Source organism: Dendrobates tinctorius, unplaced genomic scaffold (genome assembly GCF_039654945.1).
Source record: "Dendrobates tinctorius isolate UK_male_01 unplaced genomic scaffold, ASM3965494v1 ptg000154l, whole genome shotgun sequence".
Lineage (NCBI taxonomy): Eukaryota > Metazoa > Chordata > Amphibia > Anura > Dendrobatidae > Dendrobates > Dendrobates tinctorius.
The window spans coordinates 3,049,763-3,073,710 of record NW_027361821.1 but is presented as its reverse complement, the minus strand read 5'-3'; the positions used below and the strand labels follow the sequence as shown (position 1 = coordinate 3,073,710).

The 23,948-nt window shown below is 45.6% G+C and overlaps 1 protein-coding gene across 2 annotated transcripts in view; it reads right to left on the bottom strand.

The window, feature by feature from the left end:
- Positions 1-12,480, bottom strand: part of CUNH8orf48 (chromosome unknown C8orf48 homolog) — a 70,101-nt gene extending 57,621 nt beyond the window's left edge. The window contains exons 1-2 of one of the 2 annotated variants that reach the window (XM_073547573.1): positions 12,343-12,480; positions 6,554-6,960 (exon numbers count right to left, since the gene is read on the bottom strand). In XM_073547573.1, the coding sequence (XP_073403674.1) occupies positions 6,554-6,950 (397 nt within the window). In that variant the 5' untranslated portion in view covers positions 6,951-6,960; positions 12,343-12,480. Of the gene's footprint in view, positions 1-6,553; positions 6,961-8,990; positions 9,052-12,342 lie in introns of those variants that run through there. The other variant, XM_073547574.1, reaches the window with a different exon arrangement.
- Between the last annotated feature and the right edge of the window lie 11,468 nt (positions 12,481-23,948).

Sequence of the window (23,948 nt, the reverse complement as noted above, 5' to 3'; positions counted from 1 at the left end):
AGTATCGCCGCGTCCATAACGACCCGCCCTATAAAACGGTCCCATTAGCGAACCCCTTAAAAAATAAAAAACAAAGCAAAAAATAATGCTTTATTATGATACCGCTGAACAAAAAGTGCAATAACGCGCGATCAAAAAGACGGATATAAATAACCTTGGTACCGCTGAAAACATCATCTTGTCCCGCAAAAAACGAGCCACCACCCAGCATCATCAGCGAAAAAATAAAAAAGTTACAGCTCACAGAATAAAGCAATGCGAAAATAATGCGTATTTTTCGGACTATAAGACGCACCAGACCATAAGACGCACCCCAATTTTAAGAAGGAAAATAGGGAAAAAAAATAATAATGTGTCAAATGAGGGTCCGTCTTACAGTCCGAATTCAGCTTACCTGGGAAGGGATCCGGCACAGGTGGAGGAGTGGTCACAGAGGTCATTCAGTGCTCCAGGCTGGTGCGGTGGTGGCGGCTCTGTGCTGGGGCAGGTGGGCTGTGCTGGGTCAGCTGGGCTGTACTGGGGCAGGTGGGCTGTTCTGGGGCAGGTGGGCTGTGCTGGGGCAGGTGGGCTGTGCTGGGCTGGGGCAGCTGTCCTGGGGCAGGTGGGCTGTGCTGGGGCAGGTGGGCTGTGCTGGGGCAAGTGGGCTGTGCTGGGGCAAGTGGGCTGGGGCAGGTGGGCTGTGCTGGGCAGGGGCAAGTGGGCTGGGGCAGCTGGGCTCTGCGGGATGAGGGTGGCGGCGGGCTGTGCTCCGTGCAGGGGCGGCGGCTCCGCCGGCATTTCCTCGCAGCCCGGAGGCCCCCGCACATCCGTTGCTGGCTTCCGCCATGTTGCGGTGGCCTCCGGGAACATGGACGCCGGGAAGATGGCCGCCGATCCGGGGACGGCGCATGCGCGGGTTCAGATCTCGTCTCGAGATCTCGGGGGACGAGATCTCGTTGCCGAGATTTGAATCTCGTCTCCCGAGATCTCGGGACAAGATCTGAACCCGGTATTTTTTATATAAAATTGATTTCATTGCATAAAAGCGCCAAAACATAAAAAATGACATAAATGAGGTATCACTGTAATCGTACTGACCCGAAGAATAACACCGCTTCATCAATTTTACCGCACGCGGAACGGTGTAAACGCACCCCCCAAAAGAAATTCTTGAAATGCTGGTTTTTGTTCATTCTGCGTCCCAAAAATCGGAATAAAAAGTGATTACAAAATGTCATGTACCCATAAATGGTACCAATAAAAACGTCAACTCATCCCGCAAAAAATAAGACCTCATATGACTCGGTGGGTCAAAATATGGAAAAATTATAGCTCTCAAAATGTGGTGATGCAAAAACTATTTACAATAAAAAGCGTCATTTTCCAATTAGGGCTAGGTCTGAGATTAGGGTTAGGGGTGTGTAGGGGTTAGGGTTGGAGTTATAATTGGGGGGTTTCCACTGTTTGGGCACATCACGTCCTCTCCAAATGCACCATGGCGTCTGATCTCAATTCCAGCCAATTCGGAGTTGAAAAAGTCAAATGGTGCTCCTTCCCTTCCAAGCTCTGCCATGCGCCCAAACAGTGTTTTACCCCCACATATGGGTTATCAGCGTACTCAGGACAAATTGGGCAACAACTTTTGGGGTCCAATTTCTCCTGTTACCCTTGGGAAAATAAAAAAATTGGGGACTAAAAGATCATGTTTGTGGAAAAAATATGATTTTGTTCTTTTCACGCCTGGGCTTTATAAACTTCTGTGAAGCACTAGGGGGTTCAAAGTGCACACCACACATCTAGATAAGTTCCTTGGGGGTCTAGATTCCAAAATGGGGTCACTTGTGGGGGGGTTTCCTGTTGTGAATTCCCTTGCTCGGATTTCTGAGCCGAAGCTCCCTTTACTCCCTCTGGTGGTTACTGAGAGTAGTGGAGCTGGCCAGGTTGATGGGAGTTCCCCACCTGACGACAATTGGGAACCTGGGATTACTGGCTGGGAGCATATAATTGAGCTGGCTGCTCTTGGAGGTTGCTGGTGATTTTCCTCCTTGTGTATTTGGAGTTCTTTTGTCCCCTGCCAGATCTGCATGGTTCAGTTAAGTGATTCTTTTGCTAATCCTTTGCATCTAATCTGGTTGTGCTTTTTTTTTTTTGCTTTCTGCTTTGTTGCTAGGTTTCAGCGTACTCCCTGCTCGGGGCAGCACTGGGCCCTGCTCCATATGTTACAGCTTGTGTCAGTTTGTTCAGTCCCGTTATGTTAGTATCTTTTGCTTTGCCCTCCAGTGTATACCAGAGTGCTGGTCTAGCGGGGGAGAGGTCATGTGGCCTCAGGTTTTTTGTATATCAGAAGTGCTGGATTTTTTTTTAGGGTTTTGTGTGTGATTGCAGACAGTATCTTTTCTGTCCTGTCTAGACAGCTTGGGCCCTACCGTTAGCTCAGTCTGTTTTCTGCCTGTGTTTGTGTCTCATCTTGTCTCACCGACAATATATGTTTGGGGGCTGTCTATTCCTTTGGGGATCTGCTCCGGGACAGTTTAGATTTCTCCTTTCTGGCTTTAGGCTTAATTAGTTCTCCGGCTGTGACGAAGCGTCTAGGGCATCGTAGGAACGCTCCACGGCTACTGCTAGATGAGTTGCTAGGATCAGGGGTCTGCAACCCACTTAGTTACCAACCTCTCTGGTTTTCTGGTGGCTTAGCATGTTCGTGCCATCCTCCTCGGTGACCCATTCATAAGTTTCCACTGTTCGGGCACATCAAGGTCTTTCCAAACGCGGCATGGCGTCCGATCCCAATTCCAGCCATAAAAGTCAAATAGCACTGCTTTCCTTCCGAGCTCTGCCATGCGCCCAAATAGGGGTTTACCCCCACATATGGGGTATCAGCGTACTCAGGACAAATTGCACAATAACTTTTGGGTGCCTGTTACCCTTGGAAAAATAAAAATTGAGGGTGAAAAGATCATTTTTGTGGAAAGAATATGATCTTTCAATTGTACAGCTGTACGTTATAAACTTCTGTGAAGCCCTTGTGGGTTCAAAGTTCTCACCACATATCTAGATAAGTTCCTTGGGGGGTCTAGTTTCCAAAATGGGGTCACTTGTGGGGGGTTTCCACTGTTTAGGCACATCAGGGGTTCTCCAAACGTGACATGGTGTCCGATCTGAATTCCAGCCAATTTTGCATTGAAAAAGTCAAACGGTGCTCCTTCCCTTCTGAGCTCTGCCATACGCCGAAACAGTGGTTCCTCCCCACATATCAGGTATCAGCGTACTCAGGACAAATTGCACAATAACTTTTGCAGTCCAACTTCTCCTGTTACCTTTGGTAAAATAAAAAAAAATTGGACCTGAAGTAATTTTTTTGTGAAAAAAAAGTTAAATGTTCATTTTTTTCTAAACATTCAAAAAATTCCTGTGAAGCACCTGAAGGGTTAATAAACTTCTTGAATGTGGTTTTGAGCACCTTGAGGGGTGCAGTTTTTAGAATGGTGTCACTTTTGGGTATTTTCTATCATATAGACCCCTCAAAGTGACTTCAAATGTGATGTGGTCCCTAAAAATAAAATGGTGTTGTAAAAATGAGAAATCGCTGGTCAACTTTTAACCCTTATAACTTCTTAACAAAAAAAAATTTTGGTTCCAAGATTGTGCTGATCTAAAGTAAACATATGTGAAATGTTACTTATTAAGTTTTTTGTGGGCCATATCTCTGTGGTTTAAGGGCCTAAAAATTCAAATTTGGAAAATTGCGAAATTTTCGCCAAATTTCCATTTTTTTCACAAATAAACGCAAGTTATATCAATGAAATTTTACCACTAACATGAAGTACAATATGTCACGAGTAAACAGTGTCAGAATCACCGGGATCCATGGAAGCGTTTCAGAGTTATTACCTCATAAAGGGACAGTGGTCAGAATTGTAAAAATTGGCCCGGTCATGAACGTACAAACCACCCTTGGGGGTAAAGGGGTTAATGCCTTACAGTGTCAGTATTCTCAGTTACAAATTGACACAGGATCACTAAGATCTCTCATTATTCTGGCATTTGACAAATATTAATAAAAATGGTAATCCTAATTGACCTAAAACGGGAAAGTTTTATTCTGATTTCATGTCAAGATATTGAGAAAAACATGCGTATGCGTCTCTTTATATAGTGTAAACTTCTGGTTTCAACTAATATATATATATATATATATATATATATATATATATATATATATATATAATCTCCTCTCTCCCCACACGCCTCTGCACCTTACCATCTAAGACGATAGTCACAAAATAAAGGACTTTTAATTCAAGCTGCCATGGTGTGTGCTGCACACCTTTTTCTGAATCATTTATATCCACAATTTGATATATGCTAAGCACCTCCAAATTGGGCATTTATGCTGATAAAGGCTCAATAATCCGGCTCAACTCCTCCGTACAGAGGATTATATGCTTTAACACTGGTGCCGCTATTCACCTCTGTGGCTTAGAGATAGATATATATATTTTACGGATTATAAGACGCACTCCCCCCCCCCCCCCCCCAAATTTGTGGTGTCTTATAACGTGTATATACCTTACCGGTACCGTTGCTGCAGGCTGGGATGAGGGGGGTGTCGGCAGTGCTGCTGGAGTACCCGGCGATGCTGCTGGTGTGCCCAGCGGTGCTGACATTTTGTGAAAGGCCAGAGCCCCCCCCCCCGCAGTTTTGGGGTTTCCTGTGCGGTGGACTCTGGGAACATGGCCACCGGGGGAGCAGCGCATGCACAGATGGAGATCTCGTCATCAAGATCTCGGGAGATGAGATCTCAGTGCTGAAATCTCATCTCCCGAGATCTCCATCTGCGCATGCGCCACCCGCCATTTTCGCGGAGTCCACTGCACAGGAAACACCGGGGGTCCACCAGTAACCAACTCCAGGGCCCCACTTTTCAGCCAAATGAAAATGTGACATTATCCTCAATTACAAGTTTATATAACAATGAACTGGGTAGACTGATAAATGAAAAAGATACTGGCTTTGTCTTTAAAAAGTGATTCAAGTATATTGTGTTGAGTACTGCTCATATAAGAGGGTGATGCCCACTCTTGCAAAGGGGCCCACCCAAGGATTCTCCTGTTCGCCTATGGGCCAGAACAAGCCTGCATATATGTTGATCTCACGACTGGAGGATAAACGCTTCCTGACAGCTTGTTAGAAGCCTAGCTGAGTAACAAAAAAAAAATTGCAGTTTGTAGAAACCTTAAAAGAATTGTGGGTGGACAGAAAATCTATTTTAGAATTCAATAATGAGAAGGCGATAAAACGGAGACACATCGCTTTCTGCTCTCATTCTGCACAGGACAGGGGGAACCATTATGGGTTCTGTTATTACCCTAGTTAATACTTTGATCTCGAAGCTGGGGAAACATTCACACAAGTTCACAGATGACACCTATATGTCATGAGTATATTTCCAAAGCTGACAGATAAAGGGTTAATGATGGACTCATCTAACAACCTGTCCAACATTTTTTCCATTACATTTTCGCATTCGAAGAGCCAGAACGTTTTCTTATTTCCATCAATGCAGCTGCATAATGTCTTTTTTTTCTTTTAATTTTGTAGCATGAGCTGTATTTTCAATGTCACCATTTAGGGTAAATTAAAAAATATCTTTTTGTGTAGAGATTACAGGAAAAAAGGATTTCTACTATTTTATGGGTTTTTCCTAATATTTGTTTTTACTACATTAATTTTATGTTTTTAAGTTTTCACTGTGTGAGTTAAATACCGTAATAATTTTAGAATTCAGATTGTTAGGGAAGCTACAGTACCAAGGCTGTGGTTGCTATTGACCATGGCATCTGAGCAGCCTTTCAGAATCTGCATTTAGATAAAATAAAGATTTTCTCAGAGTCTAGACTGTTGTTAAAGGAAATTTGTCACCAGGTTTTTGCAACCAAATAAGAGAAGCATAATACAGGGACAGAGACCCTGATTCCAGTGATATATCACTTACTGGGCTGCTTGCTGAACTCTTGATATGTTTTATTGGCAGATCACTATAGGACTAGTAAACCTGCCATCATTTAGTCCTCCAAATTCCACCTAACCACTGACTGGCTGCTTTCTGCCTATGCAGTGTACACAAAGCTGCCAATCAGTGGTTGGGGAGGAGTTATACAGGGCTTGGCATTCATAGAACTGCTAGATCTGCAGCAGAAATAAGTTTTAATCAAAACTGCAACATCCAGTAAAGTAAGTGACACATCGCTGGCATCAGGGTCTCTTCCCTTCCATGCTGCTCTCAGATGGGGTAGCAAAATCCCAGTGAGAGACTCCTTTTAAGTAAATACACATAAGATGATTTATACATACCAACATTTATTATCCAAAAATCAAGACATTTAAGGCCCAGCTCCACAATTGCCTTGGACTGACCAAAACAACAACATTAGGGCATGGTTTGTTAAGCCCTTACCCTTTTGTGGTCCAGTTTGAGGGACTGTTCTAAAAAAGGTACTTCAATCCCATTTACTAAAAATTGTGCATAACTAAAATAGAATATCTAGAAATATTTTTAAACCATATTAAATACCTCGCTCATGCTCCATGTGGTCATCTTCCACTGAGGCAGACTCTACATACGATTTCTCAGAAGAATAAGTATGGTGAACGTCCAACTCAGAGGAGAGAGACTCAAAAGATTCGCTTTCATAGTTCCTACTAGAGTTAATAATATTGGGACTGAAGGAATCACTTCTCTGCTGATGACTGGATTCACTTACAGAGGCTTCAAATGAATCACTGAGATACTTTCCAGAATGGTCATCAATAATTGAGCCAATGGCATCACTTATATACCTCTCATTGGATTTGTCAGAGATAGATTCAAATGTATCTCCAGAATACTGCGATGCAGCGCTCAGAGAGTCACTCCTGTGCAGGACTTCCTCATAATTTGGGCTTTCTTCACTGACCGGGGATAGCGCCATCACAACAGCCCTGTACAATAAAACATACCGGGTTAAAATAGATATTGGGAACAAAAAAATTAAATGTTATCCAATTCATGGAAGAATTAATATATTATAAATATAACAATATTGATTCCACTATCAGAAGATGCTATAACCATTCGGTACAATAACATTATGATGCTACAGTGTTGTCCCGACGTAACCAGTAACGGAACTGTGCCTGCCTCTAAGCCTTTGCATTTAGCAACCATAGTACGTCTTCTATAGCACTGGGACACTATTAGCTGTAAGACCTTCCCAATAAAGATTCTGAAAATATTCTTTTAAGGGCAGAGACACACTGGCGAATTTTTCATCCGAGAATCAGATCGTAAAACTTGCCCTGGCCGGCACCTCTCCTTACCTGAGCATGACAGCGTGATGGATTAATCTATGCAGCTGTCAAGTTCAGGTCCGGAGAGGTGCTGGCCAGGGCAAGTTTTACCGATCCGATTCTCAGACGAAAAATTCGCCAGTGTGTCTCTGCCCTAATTTCAAAATCGGCAGTAATGTCTTCCTATGTTTGAGAATAATTTTATCAAAAAACCTTCACTTGAAATAAATGCTCAAAACTGTCAATGCGACCAAGAAAGTTGGTAATTAGGTGAGCTGCTCCCACCAGTACTTAAAGGGTTGTCTGTGGGCTTTTGATGCCATGTACTAGTCCTGTGACCCCACACTGTGCTCACTAATAGGTTTGCAAAGGGCATAAAAGAACAAGGGATTAACATTAATCAATCTGATGGCCCATGATGTACAGTGGAAATTAAAAAGGAAGAAATGTAAAAGAACATTGCTCTACAAGGCTAACAGGACTTTTGTAACCAGTGGAAACTGCCTGTGCCTAATGAAATGTAAGGTGTAACCTTTCTCCTTGTGGAAAGTGACATGCCTGAGTAAGAAGACTTAGGCCGGAGTCACACTAGCGATTAAATCGGACGAATGCAGTGCGAAAAAAAAAAAAAAAATTGCATTGCATTCGTCCCAATGTTATTCTATGGTGCTGCTCCCATCATGCTTTTTTTGTCTGATCCATTCCTCGGACCGAGATAATCGCAGCATGCTGCGATTGTCACCGATTTTCGTACCCGGTGTCCTTTACAAAAAGCCGGCAATTCATTTTACAATACAGTAAAATCACACTGACCGGTTAAATAAAGCAACGAAAGAATATATATATATATATATATATATATATATATATATATATATATATATATACACACACACACACGTCATATAGACACATTTATATATATATATATATATATATATATATATATATATATATATATATTTCTAATTCATACAGTTCTTCATAGTGGAATAGTCGCTGAAACATTTGCCGGCTTTTGTATAATCATTCCCCAACCCGACATGAAATGACACATGGTTTACATACAGTTAACCATTTCATTTCATGTTTTTTTTTTTTTTAAGATGTCTATCACTAGTTATTAGATGAGGGCTTAACAGACGTTATCGGTATCGACATACACTGACCACTAACATAGGGGTCAATGACAAAGGAATCTCCGCATCACTGAGATATACAGAAGCAGTCGCTACATACAATGTCATTCAGCCGGGGCAAGAAGGGTTACATTAAGCTACGGCTCCATGCACAGCAGGATGGAGGGGTCTCATCTGCTGCCCCCAGGGACCAGAACCCTATGTTGTATGGAAGCACCCACCAATAACAACAACCGCACAGCAAGTGTGTGCACAGTGGCAGAGATATGAGTGGCTCTTGCCCAGGTGCCACATGTTAGTAATGCCATGACACCCCCCATATGCTAGTGCTGGGGGTCACCACATACAGACACTGCAGAGTGTGGTACGAGAAGACACACTACAAAGGAGGAACATGATATAAAAGCCAGAGCAAGAATAACTGTAGCCATAGCAACTGCCTACACCTGACGCCATGACAGCACACATCCTGGTGTCACACCTCAGCTAGAGGCACCAGCACCGCGGCAGAGACTGCACCATACAAAGAGCAGCACAACTTACACACAGCACAGAGACGACAGCACGGCTCCAGCACCACCGTCTCCCTGGTAACACTGTGCACCAGGAATCAGAGCCCGGGCACAAGCTCCGCCCGCGGGGTTAGTTCCTAGATATAAAATGACCTACAGCCAGATGGCGATGGCGAGCAGCGGAGACCGTGCAATGTTCACAGGCGGTAGCACCGAGTGTTAGTGCAAGACATCTCCGTGTGCGCTCATTATTAGGTGGTTATCTCATCTCAGGGATTGTAGCGACAGAGAAGAAGAGATGGTGTGTGTGAGGCAGCAGTCCCGATAGTCACCTGTCCCGATAGTCACCTGTCCCAGCACCAGTCCCGATAGTGACCTGTCCTAGCACTGACTCTGATAGTCACCTGTCCCAGCACCAGTCCCGATAGTGACCTGTCCTAGCACCATTGCTATTAGTGACCTGTCCTAGCACCATTGCTATTAGTGACCTGTCCTAGCACTGACTCTGATAGTGACCTGTCCTAGCACCAGTCCCGATAGTGACCTGTCCTAGCACCAGTCCCGATAGTGACCTGTCCTAGCACCAGTCCCGATAGTGACCTGTCCTAGCACCAGTCCCGATAGTGACCTGTCCTAGCACCAGTCCCGATAGTGACCTGTCCTAGCACCAGTCCTGATAGTGACCTGTCCTAGCACCAGTCCCGATAGTGACCTGTCCTAGCACCAGTCCCGATAGTGACCTGTCCCGATAGTGACCTGTCCTAGCACCAGTCCCGATAGTGACCTGTCCTAGCACCAGTCCCGATAGTGACCTGTCCTAGCACCAGTCCCGATAGTGACCTGTCCTAGCACCAGTCCCGATAGTGACCTGTCCTAGCACCAGTCCCGATAGTGACCTGTCCTAGCACCAGTCCCGATAGTGACCTGTCCTGATAGTGACCTGTCCTAGCACCAGTCCCGATAGTGACCTGTCCTAGCACCAGTCCCGATAGTGACCTGTCCTAGCACCAGTCCCGATAGTGACCTGTCCTAGCACCAGTCCCGATAGTGACCTGTCCTAGCACCAGTCCCGATAGTGACCTGTCCTAGCACCAGTCCCGATAGTGACCTGTCCTAGCACCAGTCCCGATAGTGACCTGTCCTAGCACCAGTCCCGATAGTGACCTGTCCTAGCACCAGTCCCGATAGTGACCTGTCCTAGCACCAGTCCCGATAGTGACCTGTCCTAGCACCAGTCCCGATAGTGACCTGTCCTAGCACCAGTCCTGATAGTGACCTGTCCTAGCACCAGTCCTGATAGTGACCTGTCCTAGCACCATTGCTATTAGTGACCTGTCCTAGCACTGACTCTGATAGTCACCTGTCCCAGCACCAGTCCCGATAGTGACCTGTCCTAGCACCAGTCCCGATAGTCACCTGTCCCAGCACCAGTCCCGATAGTCACCTGTCCTAGCACCAGTCCCGATAGTGACCTGTCCTAGCACCAGTCCCGATAGTGACCTGTCCTAGCACCAGTCCCGATAGTGACCTGTCCTAGCACCAGTCCCGATAGTGACCTGTCCTAGCACCAGTCCCGATAGTGACCTGTCCTAGCACCAGTCCCGATAGTGACCTGTCCTAGCACCAGTCCCGATAGTGACCTGTCCTAGCACCAGTCCCGATAGTGACCTGTCCTAGCACCAGTCCCGATAGTGACCTGTCCTAGCACCAGTCCCGATAGTGACCTGTCCTAGCACCAGTCCCGATAGTGACCTGTCCTAGCACCAGTCCCGATAGTGACCTGTCCTAGCACCAGTCCCGATAGTGACCTGTCCTAGCACCAGTCCCGATAGTGACCTGTCCTAGCACCAGTCCCGATAGTGACCTGTCCTAGCACCAGTCCCGATAGTGACCTGTCCTAGCACCAGTCCCGATAGTGACCTGTCCTAGCACCAGTCCCGATAGTGACCTGTCCTAGCACCAGTCCCGATAGTGACCTGTCCTAGCACCAGTCCCGATAGTGACCTGTCCTAGCACCAGTCCCGATAGTGACCTGTCCTAGCACCAGTCCCGATAGTGACCTGTCCTAGCACCAGTCCCGATAGTGACCTGTCCCAGCACCAGTCCCGATAGTGACCTGTCCTAGCACCAGTCCCGATAGTGACCTGTCCTAGCACCAGTCCCGATAGTGACCTGTCCTAGCACCAGTCCCGATAGTGACCTGTCCTAGCACCAGTCCTGATAGTGACCTGTCCTAGCACCAGTCCTGATAGTGACCTGTCCTAGCACCATTGCTATTAGTGACCTGTCCTAGCACTGACTCTGATAGTCACCTGTCCCAGCACCAGTCCCGATAGTGACCTGTCCTAGCACCAGTCCCGATAGTCACCTGTCCCAGCACCAGTCCTGATAGTCACCTGTCCTAGCACCAGTCCCGATAGTGACCTGTCCTAGCACCAGTCCCGATAGTGACCTGTCCTAGCACCAGTCCCGATAGTGACCTGTCCTAGCACCAGTCCCGATAGTGACCTGTCCTAGCACCAGTCCCGATAGTGACCTGTCCTAGCACCAGTCCCGATAGTGACCTGTCCTAGCACCAGTCCCGATAGTGACCTGTCCTAGCACCAGTCCCGATAGTGACCTGTCCTAGCACCAGTCCCGATAGTGACCTGTCCTAGCACCAGTCCTGATAGTGACCTGTCCTAGCACCAGTCCCGATAGTGACCTGTCCTAGCACCAGTCCCGATAGTGACCTGTCCTAGCACCAGTCCCGATAGTGACCTGTCCTAGCACCAGTCCCGATAGTGACCTGTCCTAGCACCAGTCCCGATAGTGACCTGTCCTAGCACCAGTCCTGATAGTGACCTGTCCTAGCACCATTGCTATTAGTGACCTGTCCTAGCACTGACTCTGATAGTCACCTGTCCCAGCACCAGTCCCGATAGTGACCTGTCCTAGCACCAGTCCCGATAGTCACCTGTCCCAGCACCAGTCCTGATAGTCACCTGTCCTAGCACCATTGCTATTAGTGACCTGTCCTAGCACTGACTCTGATAGTAACCTGTCCCAGCACCAGTCCTGATAGTGACCTGTCCCAGCACTGACCCTGATAGTCACCTGTCCCAGCACCAGTCCTGATAGTGACCTGTCCCAGCACTGACCCTGATAGTGACCTGTCCTAGCACCAGTCCTGGTAGTCCTCTATAATCTATACAAAACCTACAAGAAGCAAAATGAACATAAACCCTGCTGTAACTAAAAATGTAAAAAGCAAAAGTGCATTTAAATAACACAGGGTTCTTAGTAACAATGTTTTGATCAAAAATAGCATAAAATCCATCCCACCACCAGCAAGGTGACCCTGTTTGGGGCGGTCTTACACTGTCTAATATTAAAAACCTTACCATGTATCTGTTAGAATCTGCTCAGTTTGTGACTATCCGCTATTTTCTTGTGGTGTTCTGGCTGCTGGTGTTTTTCCCCTGGTGCTGGGTTTGCCTTTGGTCAGGTGATTGTATCACCATTTATTAACCTGCACCTGTCTCCCATTCCTTGCTGGACAACAGTTTAAGGCTATGTGCACACGCTGCGGATTCACCTGCGGATTTTTCCGTACGGATCCGCAGGTAAATTGACCTGCAGTTTTACCTGTGGTTTTCCCTGCAGTTTATCATCTCTACAATACAGGAGATGGCAAACCGCAGCAGAATCCACAGAAAGAATTGACATGTCATTTATTTCTGTGGATTCAAAACCGCAGTTTTTCCGCAGTGTAAAAACCGCAGCATGTGCACAGCAGATTGTAAATCACATAGACTTACATTGTACTGTACACTGTCTTCGGAACTGCTGTGGATCCGCAGAGGCCAAATCCGCTGTGTGTGCACATAGCCTTAATCTGCTTGAAGTCTGGCTTGGAGTCTTGCTTTCTGCTTCACGCCTGGAGCTTTTTTCGATTTTTCGCTTTCGTTTTTCGCTCCCCTTCTTTCCAGAGTCATAACTTTTTTATTTTTCCGTCAGTATGGCCATATGAGGGCTTATTTTTTTTTGTGGGACGAGTTGTACTTTTAAACGATGCCATTAGTTTTACCATGTCGTGTACTCGAAAACGGGAAAAAAATTCCAAGTGCGGTGAAATTGCACTTGTTTTTGCTTGACTTTTCTGCTAGGTTCACTAGATGCTAAATCTAACCTTCCATTATGAGTTCATAGACACCAAACATGTCTATCTTCTCTTTTATCTAAGTGGTGAAAAAAATTCCAAAGTTTGCTAAAAAAAAAAAATTGCACAATTTTCTGAGACCCGTAGCGTCTCCAATTTTTGTGATTTGGGGTCGGGTGAGGGCTTATTTTTTGCGTGCAGAGCTGATGTTTTCAAGGATACCACTTTTGTGCAACTACGTTCTTTTGATCGCCCGTTATTGCAATTTCTAACGTAATTCTGGCGTTTTGAATTTTTTTCTCGCTACGCCGTTTAGCGATCGGATTAATGCTTTTATTTTATTGATAGATCAGGCGATTCTGAATGCGGCGATTCCTAATATGTGTATGTGGGATTTTTTGTATTGTTTTCTTTTGATTTTAGTGAAAGGGGGGTGATTTAAACTTTTAGGGTTTTTTATTTTTAAAAAAAATTTTTTTTTTACTTTTGGCATGCTTCAATAGCCTCCATAGGAGGCTAGAAGCATGCACAACCCAATTGGCTCTGCTACATATGGGCGATGAGCAGATCGCCCAAATGTAGCAGATTTACTGCTGTGCTTTGAGCGCCGACCACCGGGCAGCGCTCAAAACCATCTGCCTGGAACAACCATAGAGGTCTCTATGAGACCTGTGGTTGTCCAGGCAACGTGACGTCGACCCCCGATCACGTGACGGGGGTCGGCGATGAGCTCATTTCCGGCCCGTCGTCTGGAAATGCTATTTAACTGCCCGCTGTTAGCTTTGATAGCGGGATTTAACTAGTTAATAGGCGCGGGCGGACGGCGATTCCGCTCGCACCTATTGCGGGCACATGTCAGCTGTTCATAACATCTGACATGTCGCGGCTTTGAGGTGGGCTCACCGCCGGAGCCCAACCCAAAGTGTGGATCCTTACCGATGATGTACTATTCCGTCATTGGTAAGGAAGGGGTTAATTAGTGCAGTGCTGGGACCTCTGGTTCTGCTAGTCTTAGTTTCTGTTTTCAGTTTGTTTCTGCAGCCTTCTTTGTGTTTTCTATTAGGAGGTGACCCGTTTTTGTACCCAGTCCTTATATCTTTCAGGAACCCTCTTCCCCCTATCTATAGGTCTTTGCTTGAGATTAGCCTAAGATCGTCGGTGGGTCTATTCACAAGGAATGGGTCACCCACTCCATTGTAGGGCATCAGCCTAGTCGCAGTGCAGGGTCAGTTTCCCCCCCCCCCCCCTACCCTAGTCCTGTCCTGCAGAACCGTAACAGTGTCAGAGTTGACCACATTGTGTGAATAAGGGCAGACAAAGAATTGGGTCTCAAACTGTGGACACCAGCCATGGGAAGCTCAAGGAAGGGAGGCCATGCCCCGGCTTGTACAAAATGTAAAAATACAAAGAAAAGACCCACAAATTAAGTTTGGTTTAAGTTGCTGTGCATGTATCACATAAACACATGTTCACATTTGCCATAAAACATACAAAACCTACATAAAGCATACAAGGTCCTTTTTCTGCCCTTATTCACACAATGAGGTCAATGCTGACACATAGTTAGGTTTTTAATATTAGACAATGTAGGGACCGTCCCGAACAGGGTCACCATGTCGACGGTAGGGGGGGCTTTTATGCTACTTTTGATCAAAAACAGTATTGCTGAGAACCCTATGTTATTTAAGTGCACTTTTGCTTTTTAATTATTTAAACACCTAAGAACATGAACTCAGTCATATAAATGCCACTATAAAGCAGAGAAATTGTCACATAAGCAACACCAACAATGATGCTTTACACAAGTGACCATTAAATGAATAAAGTTTATTGTTTGCAATCAATAAAATAAGAATCACAAGGGTTCATAAAAGGAATAAAAAACACTAATGGGAGGGTGACAAAGTACAGGAAAAAATGGTGGGTATGGCTAAATGTGGCAAAACATACAATGCATAAATACGGGGGTATTATATATTATAAAGTGCAAATGCCCATATCATTACATATGATAAAAAGTATATGTGCAAACAGAGATTATTAAAAAAATACTAAAGCTGCTTAGTCTGGGACAAAGCTTTCCTTAGTGAAACGCGCGTCGGGTGTGGTGGGTCCCTGGCTTGCGGCTTCTACTAGGTAATTATTGTTGCATATTTTCTGTAGGTTTAGTAAAAAAAATGTTTATGTATGCCTGTCTGATTTAGCCTTTTCCTGAGGCCACAATATTGCAATTGCCACTATGTTTACATGATTTAATTATACTTTGTACATTTGTGCTTTTCGGTTTTCCCTATGGATTAAGCAGCTTTAGTGTTTTTTAATAACCTCTGTTTGCACATATACTTTTTATCATATGTATTGATATGGGCATTTGCACTTTATAAAATATAATACCCCCGTATTTATGCATTGCATGATTTGCCACATTTAGCCATACCCACCATTTTTTCCTGTACTTTGTCACCCCCATTAGTGTTTTTTATTTTTTTATTCCTTTTATGAACCCTCGTGGTTCTTATTTTATTGATTTATTCTTTTAATGGTCACTTGTGTAAAGCATCATTGTTGGTGTTGTTTTTAATTTAGTTACAGCAGGGTTTATGTTCATTTCTCTTCTTGTAGGTTTTGTTTGCTTTATGGCCAATGTGAACATGCGTTTATATACTGCATGTATACCAACTCAAACCGAGCTGAATTTTTGCGTTTTTTCCTCCATAATTTAGTAGTATTGCAGTGTTGGCACATGGTTATGTCTCTCACACACCTTAGTTTAGAGCTGTCCGCTGATATGTGTCACACTATAGCAATTATCTGATAAGTTGCACAACCAAAAACATTGGTGTCACTTGCTGTTGGATTTTTTTATTGTACAGCTGCAATTTTTCTGTAAAAGTAAAGCACAGCCAACCCGCATGGAAGTCGCAGTCACATGCAGCTTGCATTGAGGTTGCATGCGACTTGTGACCAGAATGTAACACAAAAATCTACCTTTCAACATGTGTCACACCCAATGATCCCTTATGGTGGCCACATATGACCTACCACAACTGTGACTCGTGTTTGCTTTGCTGTCACTGGTCGCACATGATTCACTTGCCATAGACATCAATATGTCTCATGTGGCTTTGACTTGTCTATGATTTAGCTCGTTTTTTTTACAAAATCACAGGCAAGTCGCAGATGTGGCACAAATGTTTTTGGCCTCACAACTTGTGTGAGAATTGCTGTCGCACAACACTTGTCATCATATAGTCCCAGCCTTTGGGAACATTTGTGACTCTGCATCGCAGTAGTGACCCTCCACCCTCAGACCCAATAGTGAGTACACATTTCTCATGTAGCCTCAGCCTACATGGTGGCCTCTTTTTGCCTTTTCCACTTAGATCCCTGTCCCCTAAACCATACCTTCTGTCCTTCCCTGCTGTGGGGTAGGAAAGGCAGGACAGGTGTCATTAGACTTACCACTATGCGCCCCATGGCACTATGGTGGCCATATTAGAAGCAATAGGAACAGAGCGAAGGGGTCATTGGGAGGCAAATTGAGGGAACCTGGTAGAATGACTACACATGAGGCTATAAAATCCCAGTGGGGAGAGTCACTTGTACAGGACATTCGCAGAATTGAAACTTATTCCTTATTTATAGGGCAAGAGATAACTTAATGTCCACTGGGACCCCCAGGGATCCTCAGAATGGGGCTCTGGGCTCATCAAATAATACAGACAAATCTGCCATCCGGGCCTATGGAAGAACTAATGCAGAAAGAGTTAGGACTTATGTACTAGTAGGCTCACTCCCCCGGAATGAGTGGAATACACTAAGTGATACGCCTGACCTATTCATGCTCGACTTAGCAAATGCAATCTATCTCTTACCATATGCGTCTCCGATATATACAGGTTATTGCCGGTTGAAATTGCTTTAACCATGTAAATGCTGCACACTGTTTTGACGCACCACCTAATACCAGGGAATTTCAATTCACAATATCTAGTTTGGATGCTATAATGCTACATCACCGAATGAGACTGACGAACGAGACAGCAATTTAAAACCTACAAAAGACCTCCAGTACATAATATTATACGTCCCCTCACTATATTAGAACTACACCAAACATCAAATGGCCACATAATATAAATAATAGACCTGCCCAAAAGGACACAAAATAGAGGAAGGAAGACAACGAATATGATAATATGTCTATTAAATTAATTCCACAATATAAAAAATACAGATATGATGTAGGAGGAAGCTAATGAGGTAGTCCTATGAAGGAAAGTCACCTAAAACAAAGACAAAAAGGACCCCCTGCTACCAACACCAGTCATAACTGATGTTAGATCCAAGGACATCAATGAAAGCACATGTCTGAAAAAATTATATAATGATCAACTAGTATCGTAATTCTATCCCAATAAATACTAGAATAGCCTGAAAGACATAAAAGTGACTAGAACTAATGAAAAAGTAGCATTTCAGAGGCACGGCCTTTAATAAATGTTTAGAAATATAAAATACAGGCAGTTATCAACTGACATTGCCCTGGCTTCATTCACTCACCACTTCTTAATAGGAGGTAGTTATGGGCTTTCATTTCCCAGGCTTCATTCATACATCTGTAACAAGGTGGCACGGGGTGGTAGTCGCAGGAGAGTCCACCAAGGCACAATCAGTCCACACCCCGGCCCCTTGCACATGAATAAACGGTTCTAGTCCCAGGTCACAGTGTGTTACCTCAGACATCTGGCTCCTCTCCTGTCATGGTTTGCTCAGCTTGTGGGATTAGGTAGTTCAGAGGTTAATCTGGACGGCCTCACTCTGGGTTTCTGGGAGGCTTCTTATAGCCTCATTGTGGGGTCATTCCTCGTTGCTTATATTCTGACCCTCGGCCGAGTGTATGTGACCCTGGTGTGTCTGTGCTTTATGCCAGTGCTATTTTATGCTTGCTTGGTTTTGATCTAGTTCTGTTCCCGTTACGAGTTCTGCCTGTCCCTCCTGTACTACGATGCCCTCTCCGTATATGACTCATTGCCTATGTCCTGACTATTCTCTGATTGTCCCTCTTGTACTGTACAGCTATTTCCGTGTATGACTCATTGCCTAAGTTCTGACTATTCTCTGCTCGACTCTCCTGTACCGCGCCGCTCTCTCCGTGTATGACCCCCATTTGTCCGACCTGAGTTCACCTCTCCTCTACTCCAGGGTCCTTGTAGAACCCTGCATTCATCTTCAGCAGCAGGATGCTAAGCTCCGCCCCCTGTGGTCACATGATCGTAGGTCCTTTACTGCTTGCTACCTTCAGTGTCCCAGGTCCTGTCTGCCTGAGCTTTCCCTGCAGTATCTGACCCCGCGCCCTCCCGCAGTGTGGGTGAGTCACCCTGCTCAGCCGTGGCAGTTCGCCGGTGCTGACAGGATCCTGATATCTCCATGCTGGAATGGATGCACCACACGTCACATGTTGTAGGGCCCAACAGTAGCAACTTATATTCAATAAAGATGATGACGAAAAGAAGGTACAATTCCTAAGCTGTCCCTATGTCCAGCAACGGCTGAAGCGGTACAGGCAATAAATCCCAGTAAGCTCTCCAGAGCTAAAAGTCTCTGGTAGGGCACACACTTAGTCCTGGTGCCCAATAGTCCCCTGGCAGCTCTGTCTCCTCTAGAAGTATGGCAAGCTCTCAACAGGGGAACACGTCCCGCCATGGGCATGCCTGCCCGGCTCTGCTCTGGAAGCAAGAGCTTCCTGCTTCCTTTGAGGCTGCCGAGCCAGCCCCCTGAATTAACCATTTCCTCTCCCTAAGCTAACATATATATTACATGGTACAATGGTAACACATTAAAACAAGGCAAACACAGCACATACATTAATATGCAGAGCAAACATTACAGTACAACACACATAAATGACCACATACCAGGAAGGAGAGAGGGGAGACAGATGAGGGTTTCCGCCACCTCCTTACACCCATCTCCCTTAAAACATGATCATCCTCTGTATGGGTAAAACAATTCATATAAAACATCAGGGTAACAAACTTCAGTCAAGGTGAATAAAAGAGTCTCAGTCTCTTACTCAAAGTGGGTCCGCCTGACCCTGGTCTCCTTGCTCCTGGGACCAGTAAAACAGACATATTGGCCCGATGACCAGCTTATCCTACAGTCTTGACCCGGCTTGATCCTCGGGTCCTCCTGACCAAGCTCTCCCCCTCCCCCCCTTTGACCAGACCACGGACCACAGGGTTAGTAGCAAATTGGTGCGCTGTGCTTAATAGGGGGCTAGTCCAAGGTAAAAGGAGACAAAGTTCTGGGTTAAGAGAATTCAGTCCTTGCAACAGCCACACGCACAGTTCCTGTCAGTCAACCCTCATAGGGTTTTCAGGCCCGTGATCCAGCAGGGGGTGCGCAAACGTGCGCAAATGAACTTGGAGGAGGGGAAAAAAACAAAAGACCACAATCCTTACTTTGTGACTGTGATGGCCGCTTGGGGCACCTCAGTCCTTGGGCGCCATGCAGAGCTTACTTCCCTCCCAGGGACGTGGAACAGTCCCTTTCATTTATCAGGAGCAACCGGCACTACTCATGCATTGTTTTTACCCAGCCATAGGTTACTGTAATGGGCCGCATGCGGACATTGCCCTACGATATAGGTGTGGGACGATGATCCTCTGAAGGAGGAGTCTCCACAGTTCCGTTCTGGTGGCCCCGGACTTTAAACATGAATTTATCCTTCAGACAGATGCCTCAGATGTCGGGGTAGGTGCAGTCCTTTCCAAGGAGATACGTGGGGAGGAGCATCCTGTTTTCTACTTGAGTAGGAAGTTGTCTTCTTGTGAAAAAGATTCTCAGTTGTAGAGGAGTGTTTGGCCATAAAATGGGCAGTGGATACCTTACGATACTACCTGGTGGGACGGAAGTTTAGACTAATATCCGACCATGCCCCACTCAGATGGATGAAAGAAGCAAAGGGTAAGAATGCTAGGGTCACCCGCTGGTTCTTAGCCCTGCAAGACTTAAGCTTCCATGTAGAACATAGGGCCGGGAAGCTGCATGGTAATGCCAATGCCCTCTCAAGAGTCCCTTATCTAGTAGGTGAAAGTACCAAGCCCCACGGCTTTAGGCAGAGGGGGAGGTATGTGGCATGGCTAAGGGTTTTATAGTTGATGGGAGGTATGTGTCTCAGATACGGCTTGTGTCTGTAATGTAGTGTAAGCCCTATTTAACATTATTATATTCCTAATGTTTTGCAAGGACCTGTGGTGAGGTCACAATCACGTAACCAGTCAGCTGCTGGGTTCGTGGGTGTGGCTATACCCTTATAAGGTAGACTGCTCCTGAAACAGGGAGTTGTATGTGGGGAGGACTAAGCCTCCCGTGTGTGCTGAGGCTCCAGGTCTGAGCCTGAAGTAACGGACATTTGTGTTCTCTTTTGCCTAAGCTAAAGGCTATTTTTTTGTGATGTGCTGCTTTATGGGTTTATGATGCAAATAAACCTCATGAACTTTAAAAGAACCTGCCTCATGAATATCTCCCACTGCACCTGAGCGAGTAAAATCCCTACAATATCCTGGATTCTTCTATTCCCTTAATAGGACAGTGAAGAACAGTTGATGTTACATTTCCTTTCTGAGAGAAAACGGATGCAAAATAAGAATTTAAAAGTTCGGCCTTCTCAACATCCTGTCTTACCATTTCATCATTTTCATCCTGTAAAAATCCTATAGCATCTTTGACTTTTCTTTTGCTATTGACATATCTGCAAAATCCTTTATTATTGCTTTGACGTCTCTTGCAAGCCTCAATTCATTGTCAGCTTTAGATAATCTGATTTGTGCCCTGCAAGTTCTGCAGACAGCATTATATTCTTCTTTAGATATGCCTCCCTCCTTCCTTTTTATAAACATTTCTTTCTTCCTTTTTAGCATGTGCTTAAGTTCTGTGTTCATCCATCCTGGTTTCCTTCAATGCTTCCTGTTCTTCCCTCTTTTCGGAATTGTTAACAATTGTGCTTTGAGAATTTCATTTTTCAAGATTTCCCATCCTTCCTGGACATTTTTGTCCTTAAGGATATCCAGCCATTGGATCCCTCCAATTCTCTTTCTGAATCCCTTGGAATCTGCCTTCATGAAATCTAACCTTGACGTCTGAGTCTTCACAGGTCTTCTTCCTTTAATTATCTAAAATTCTAAAATAGCATGGTCGCTACCTCCTAGGGTCCCAGCCACTTTTACCTCCTCAACCATTTCCTCCCTGTTTATAAGGATTAGATCCAAGGTAGCAGTTCCCCTTGTTTTCTCGCCTACCTTTTGGAAGATAAAGTTGTCAGCAAGAGAGGATAAGAATTTCCTTGACCTGTTAGTTTTGCCTGATAGAGATTCCCAACAAATGTCAGGATAGTTGAAATCTCCCATGACAACTATGTTATTTTTTGGAGAACTTGGCCATTTGATGCATAAAGAGTTCATCCATATTGTTAGCGTGGGTGGTCTGGAGAAGGAACCTCTGGGAGTGGACCCTCTGGACCATGGCACCGAGGGGCCCCCGGGCGAGTTGCCAGATGGAACCGACCCCTATACAGGGACTGTTAGGAGCAGGCCCAGGTTCGAGTACCACGGTAGCCGGTACCGAGAGGGGCGGCTCAGGATGGACCGGAGTAAGACTGAGACTGGAGTAAAGAATAACAGAACAAGACTGGAACCAGGAGGCTGGAATGAAGAGAGACAGAAGACTGGAACGAGGAGGAATGACAGGAGTAGGAACACTGGAGACTAGACTGGAGTAGGACGGCAAGGACACTGAAGGCAGGACTGGAGTGGGACAGCAGGAACACTGGAAGCTGCACTGGAGCAGGACGGCAGGAGCACTGGAGGCAGGTCTGGAGTAGGACGACAGGAACACTGGAGACAGGACTGGAGTAGGACGGCAGGAACACTGGAGACAGGACTGGAGTAGGACGGTAGGAACACTGGAGACAGGACTGGAGTAGGACGGCAGGAACACTGGAGACAGGACTGGAGTAGGACGGCAGGAACACTGGAGACAGGACTGGAGTAGGATGGCAGGAACACTGGAGGCTGGACTGCGGACGAGAACAAGGAACACAGGTAGCAGAACTGAGAGGCTGCTGTGGGGAGCAGCCGAGAACGGAACTGCAGGAGCAGAGAGCACATGATGAAGCGAGGCCAGAGTGCTAGGAAACACAACGATCAGGCGCCTCCCTCAGGGGGAAGCGGCATGATATTGCCCCGTCTGGTCAGCCATTGGTCCAAAGGTGCTTCCGGGTCAGGGCACAGCCGGAGCATAAGAAGCAGGAAGGAGGCGCGGCCGGGGCCTATGGCGCATGCGCATAGCATTCAGGGAAGGCATCGGTCGCGAGCCCGTCTCAGGTGACTGCCGCGGCCATCGGGTGAAGAGAGGCTACGGCGTGAGAGCGGAGGCCAACTGCGGCGTGGGAGCGGAGGTCGGGTGAGTATGGCGGAGCGGTGTAACACATATCTTCAGCTTGCACAGGCGGCCTGTAGTAAATGCCTACAATGGTGTCCTTCCATTGTTCTGTCCTTGTATTCTTACCCAAACAGTTTCCACAGAACTCCCAGTCTCTGAAGCTTCAATCTCTGTGCAGATATACGCGTTTCTAACATACAATGCGACACCTCCTCCTCGTTTATCAAGTTAAAAATGTTATGAGTCAGATTTCTGCGGTTACTATGCAGGAATCGAGACCCTCACATTCTGCAGTCTCCTGCGCTTTATCTACTGCAGAAGAGATTGCAGAGGAGATTGCCTTGCAGGAAATCTCTCCAGAGGCTAAGTTCTTCCATCTGCCTTCTGAGCATGCTTATGAGACGATCTCCCATTGGAGATCGGGAGTCATGTGCTCAGGTCCCGCTCCAGATCTCATTGGTCCATCTCGGAGGTCTGGAAGCTCCCGTAAGGTCCCGGCTGCTATAAAAGGCACGCATGGCTGTTCCGTCATGCGCTAGTATAGTCATACTTGCTGCTGTGTGAATGAGGATGGATGCATGATCTGGTGAATGACTCATAGAATCATAGAATCGTAGAGTTGGAAGGGACCTCCTGGGCCATCTGGTCCAACCCCCCGCTCAAAGCAGGATTCGCTAAATCATCCCAGTCAGATGTCTGTCCAGCCTCTGTTTGAAGACTTCCATTGAAGGAGAACTCACAACTTCTCGTGGCAGCCTGTTCCACTCATTGATCACTCTAACTGTCAAAAAGTTTTTTCTAATATCTAATCTGTGTCTCCTCCCATTCAGTTTCATCCCATTGCTTCTAGTCTTTCCTTGTGCAAATGAGAATAAAGTTGATCCTTCTACAATGTGACAGCCCTTTAGATATTTGTAGACAGCTATTAAGTCTCCTCTCAGTCTTCTCTTTTGCAAACTAAACATTCCCAAATCCTGCAACCTTTCCTCATAAGACAGGGTTTGCAGACCGGTCACCATTCTGGTCGCTCTTTTCTGAACTTGCTCCAGTTTGTTGATGTCTTTTTTAAAATGTGGTGCCCAAAACTGGACACAATATTCCAGATGAGGTCTGACCAAAGAGGAGTAGAGGGAAATAATGACTTCACGTGATCTAGACTGTATGCTTCTGTTAATACATCCTAGAATTGCATTTGCCTTTTTTGCTGCTGCATCACACTGTTGACTCATATTCAGTCTGTGATCTATTAGTATACCCAAGTCTTTTTCACATGTGCTGTCACTTAGCCCTATTCCTCCCATTCTATATATGCTTTTTTCATTTTTATTGCCCAGATGTAGTACTTTGCATTTCTCCCTGTTAAAAACCATTCTGTTAGTTGCTGCCCACTTCTCCAGTTTATTT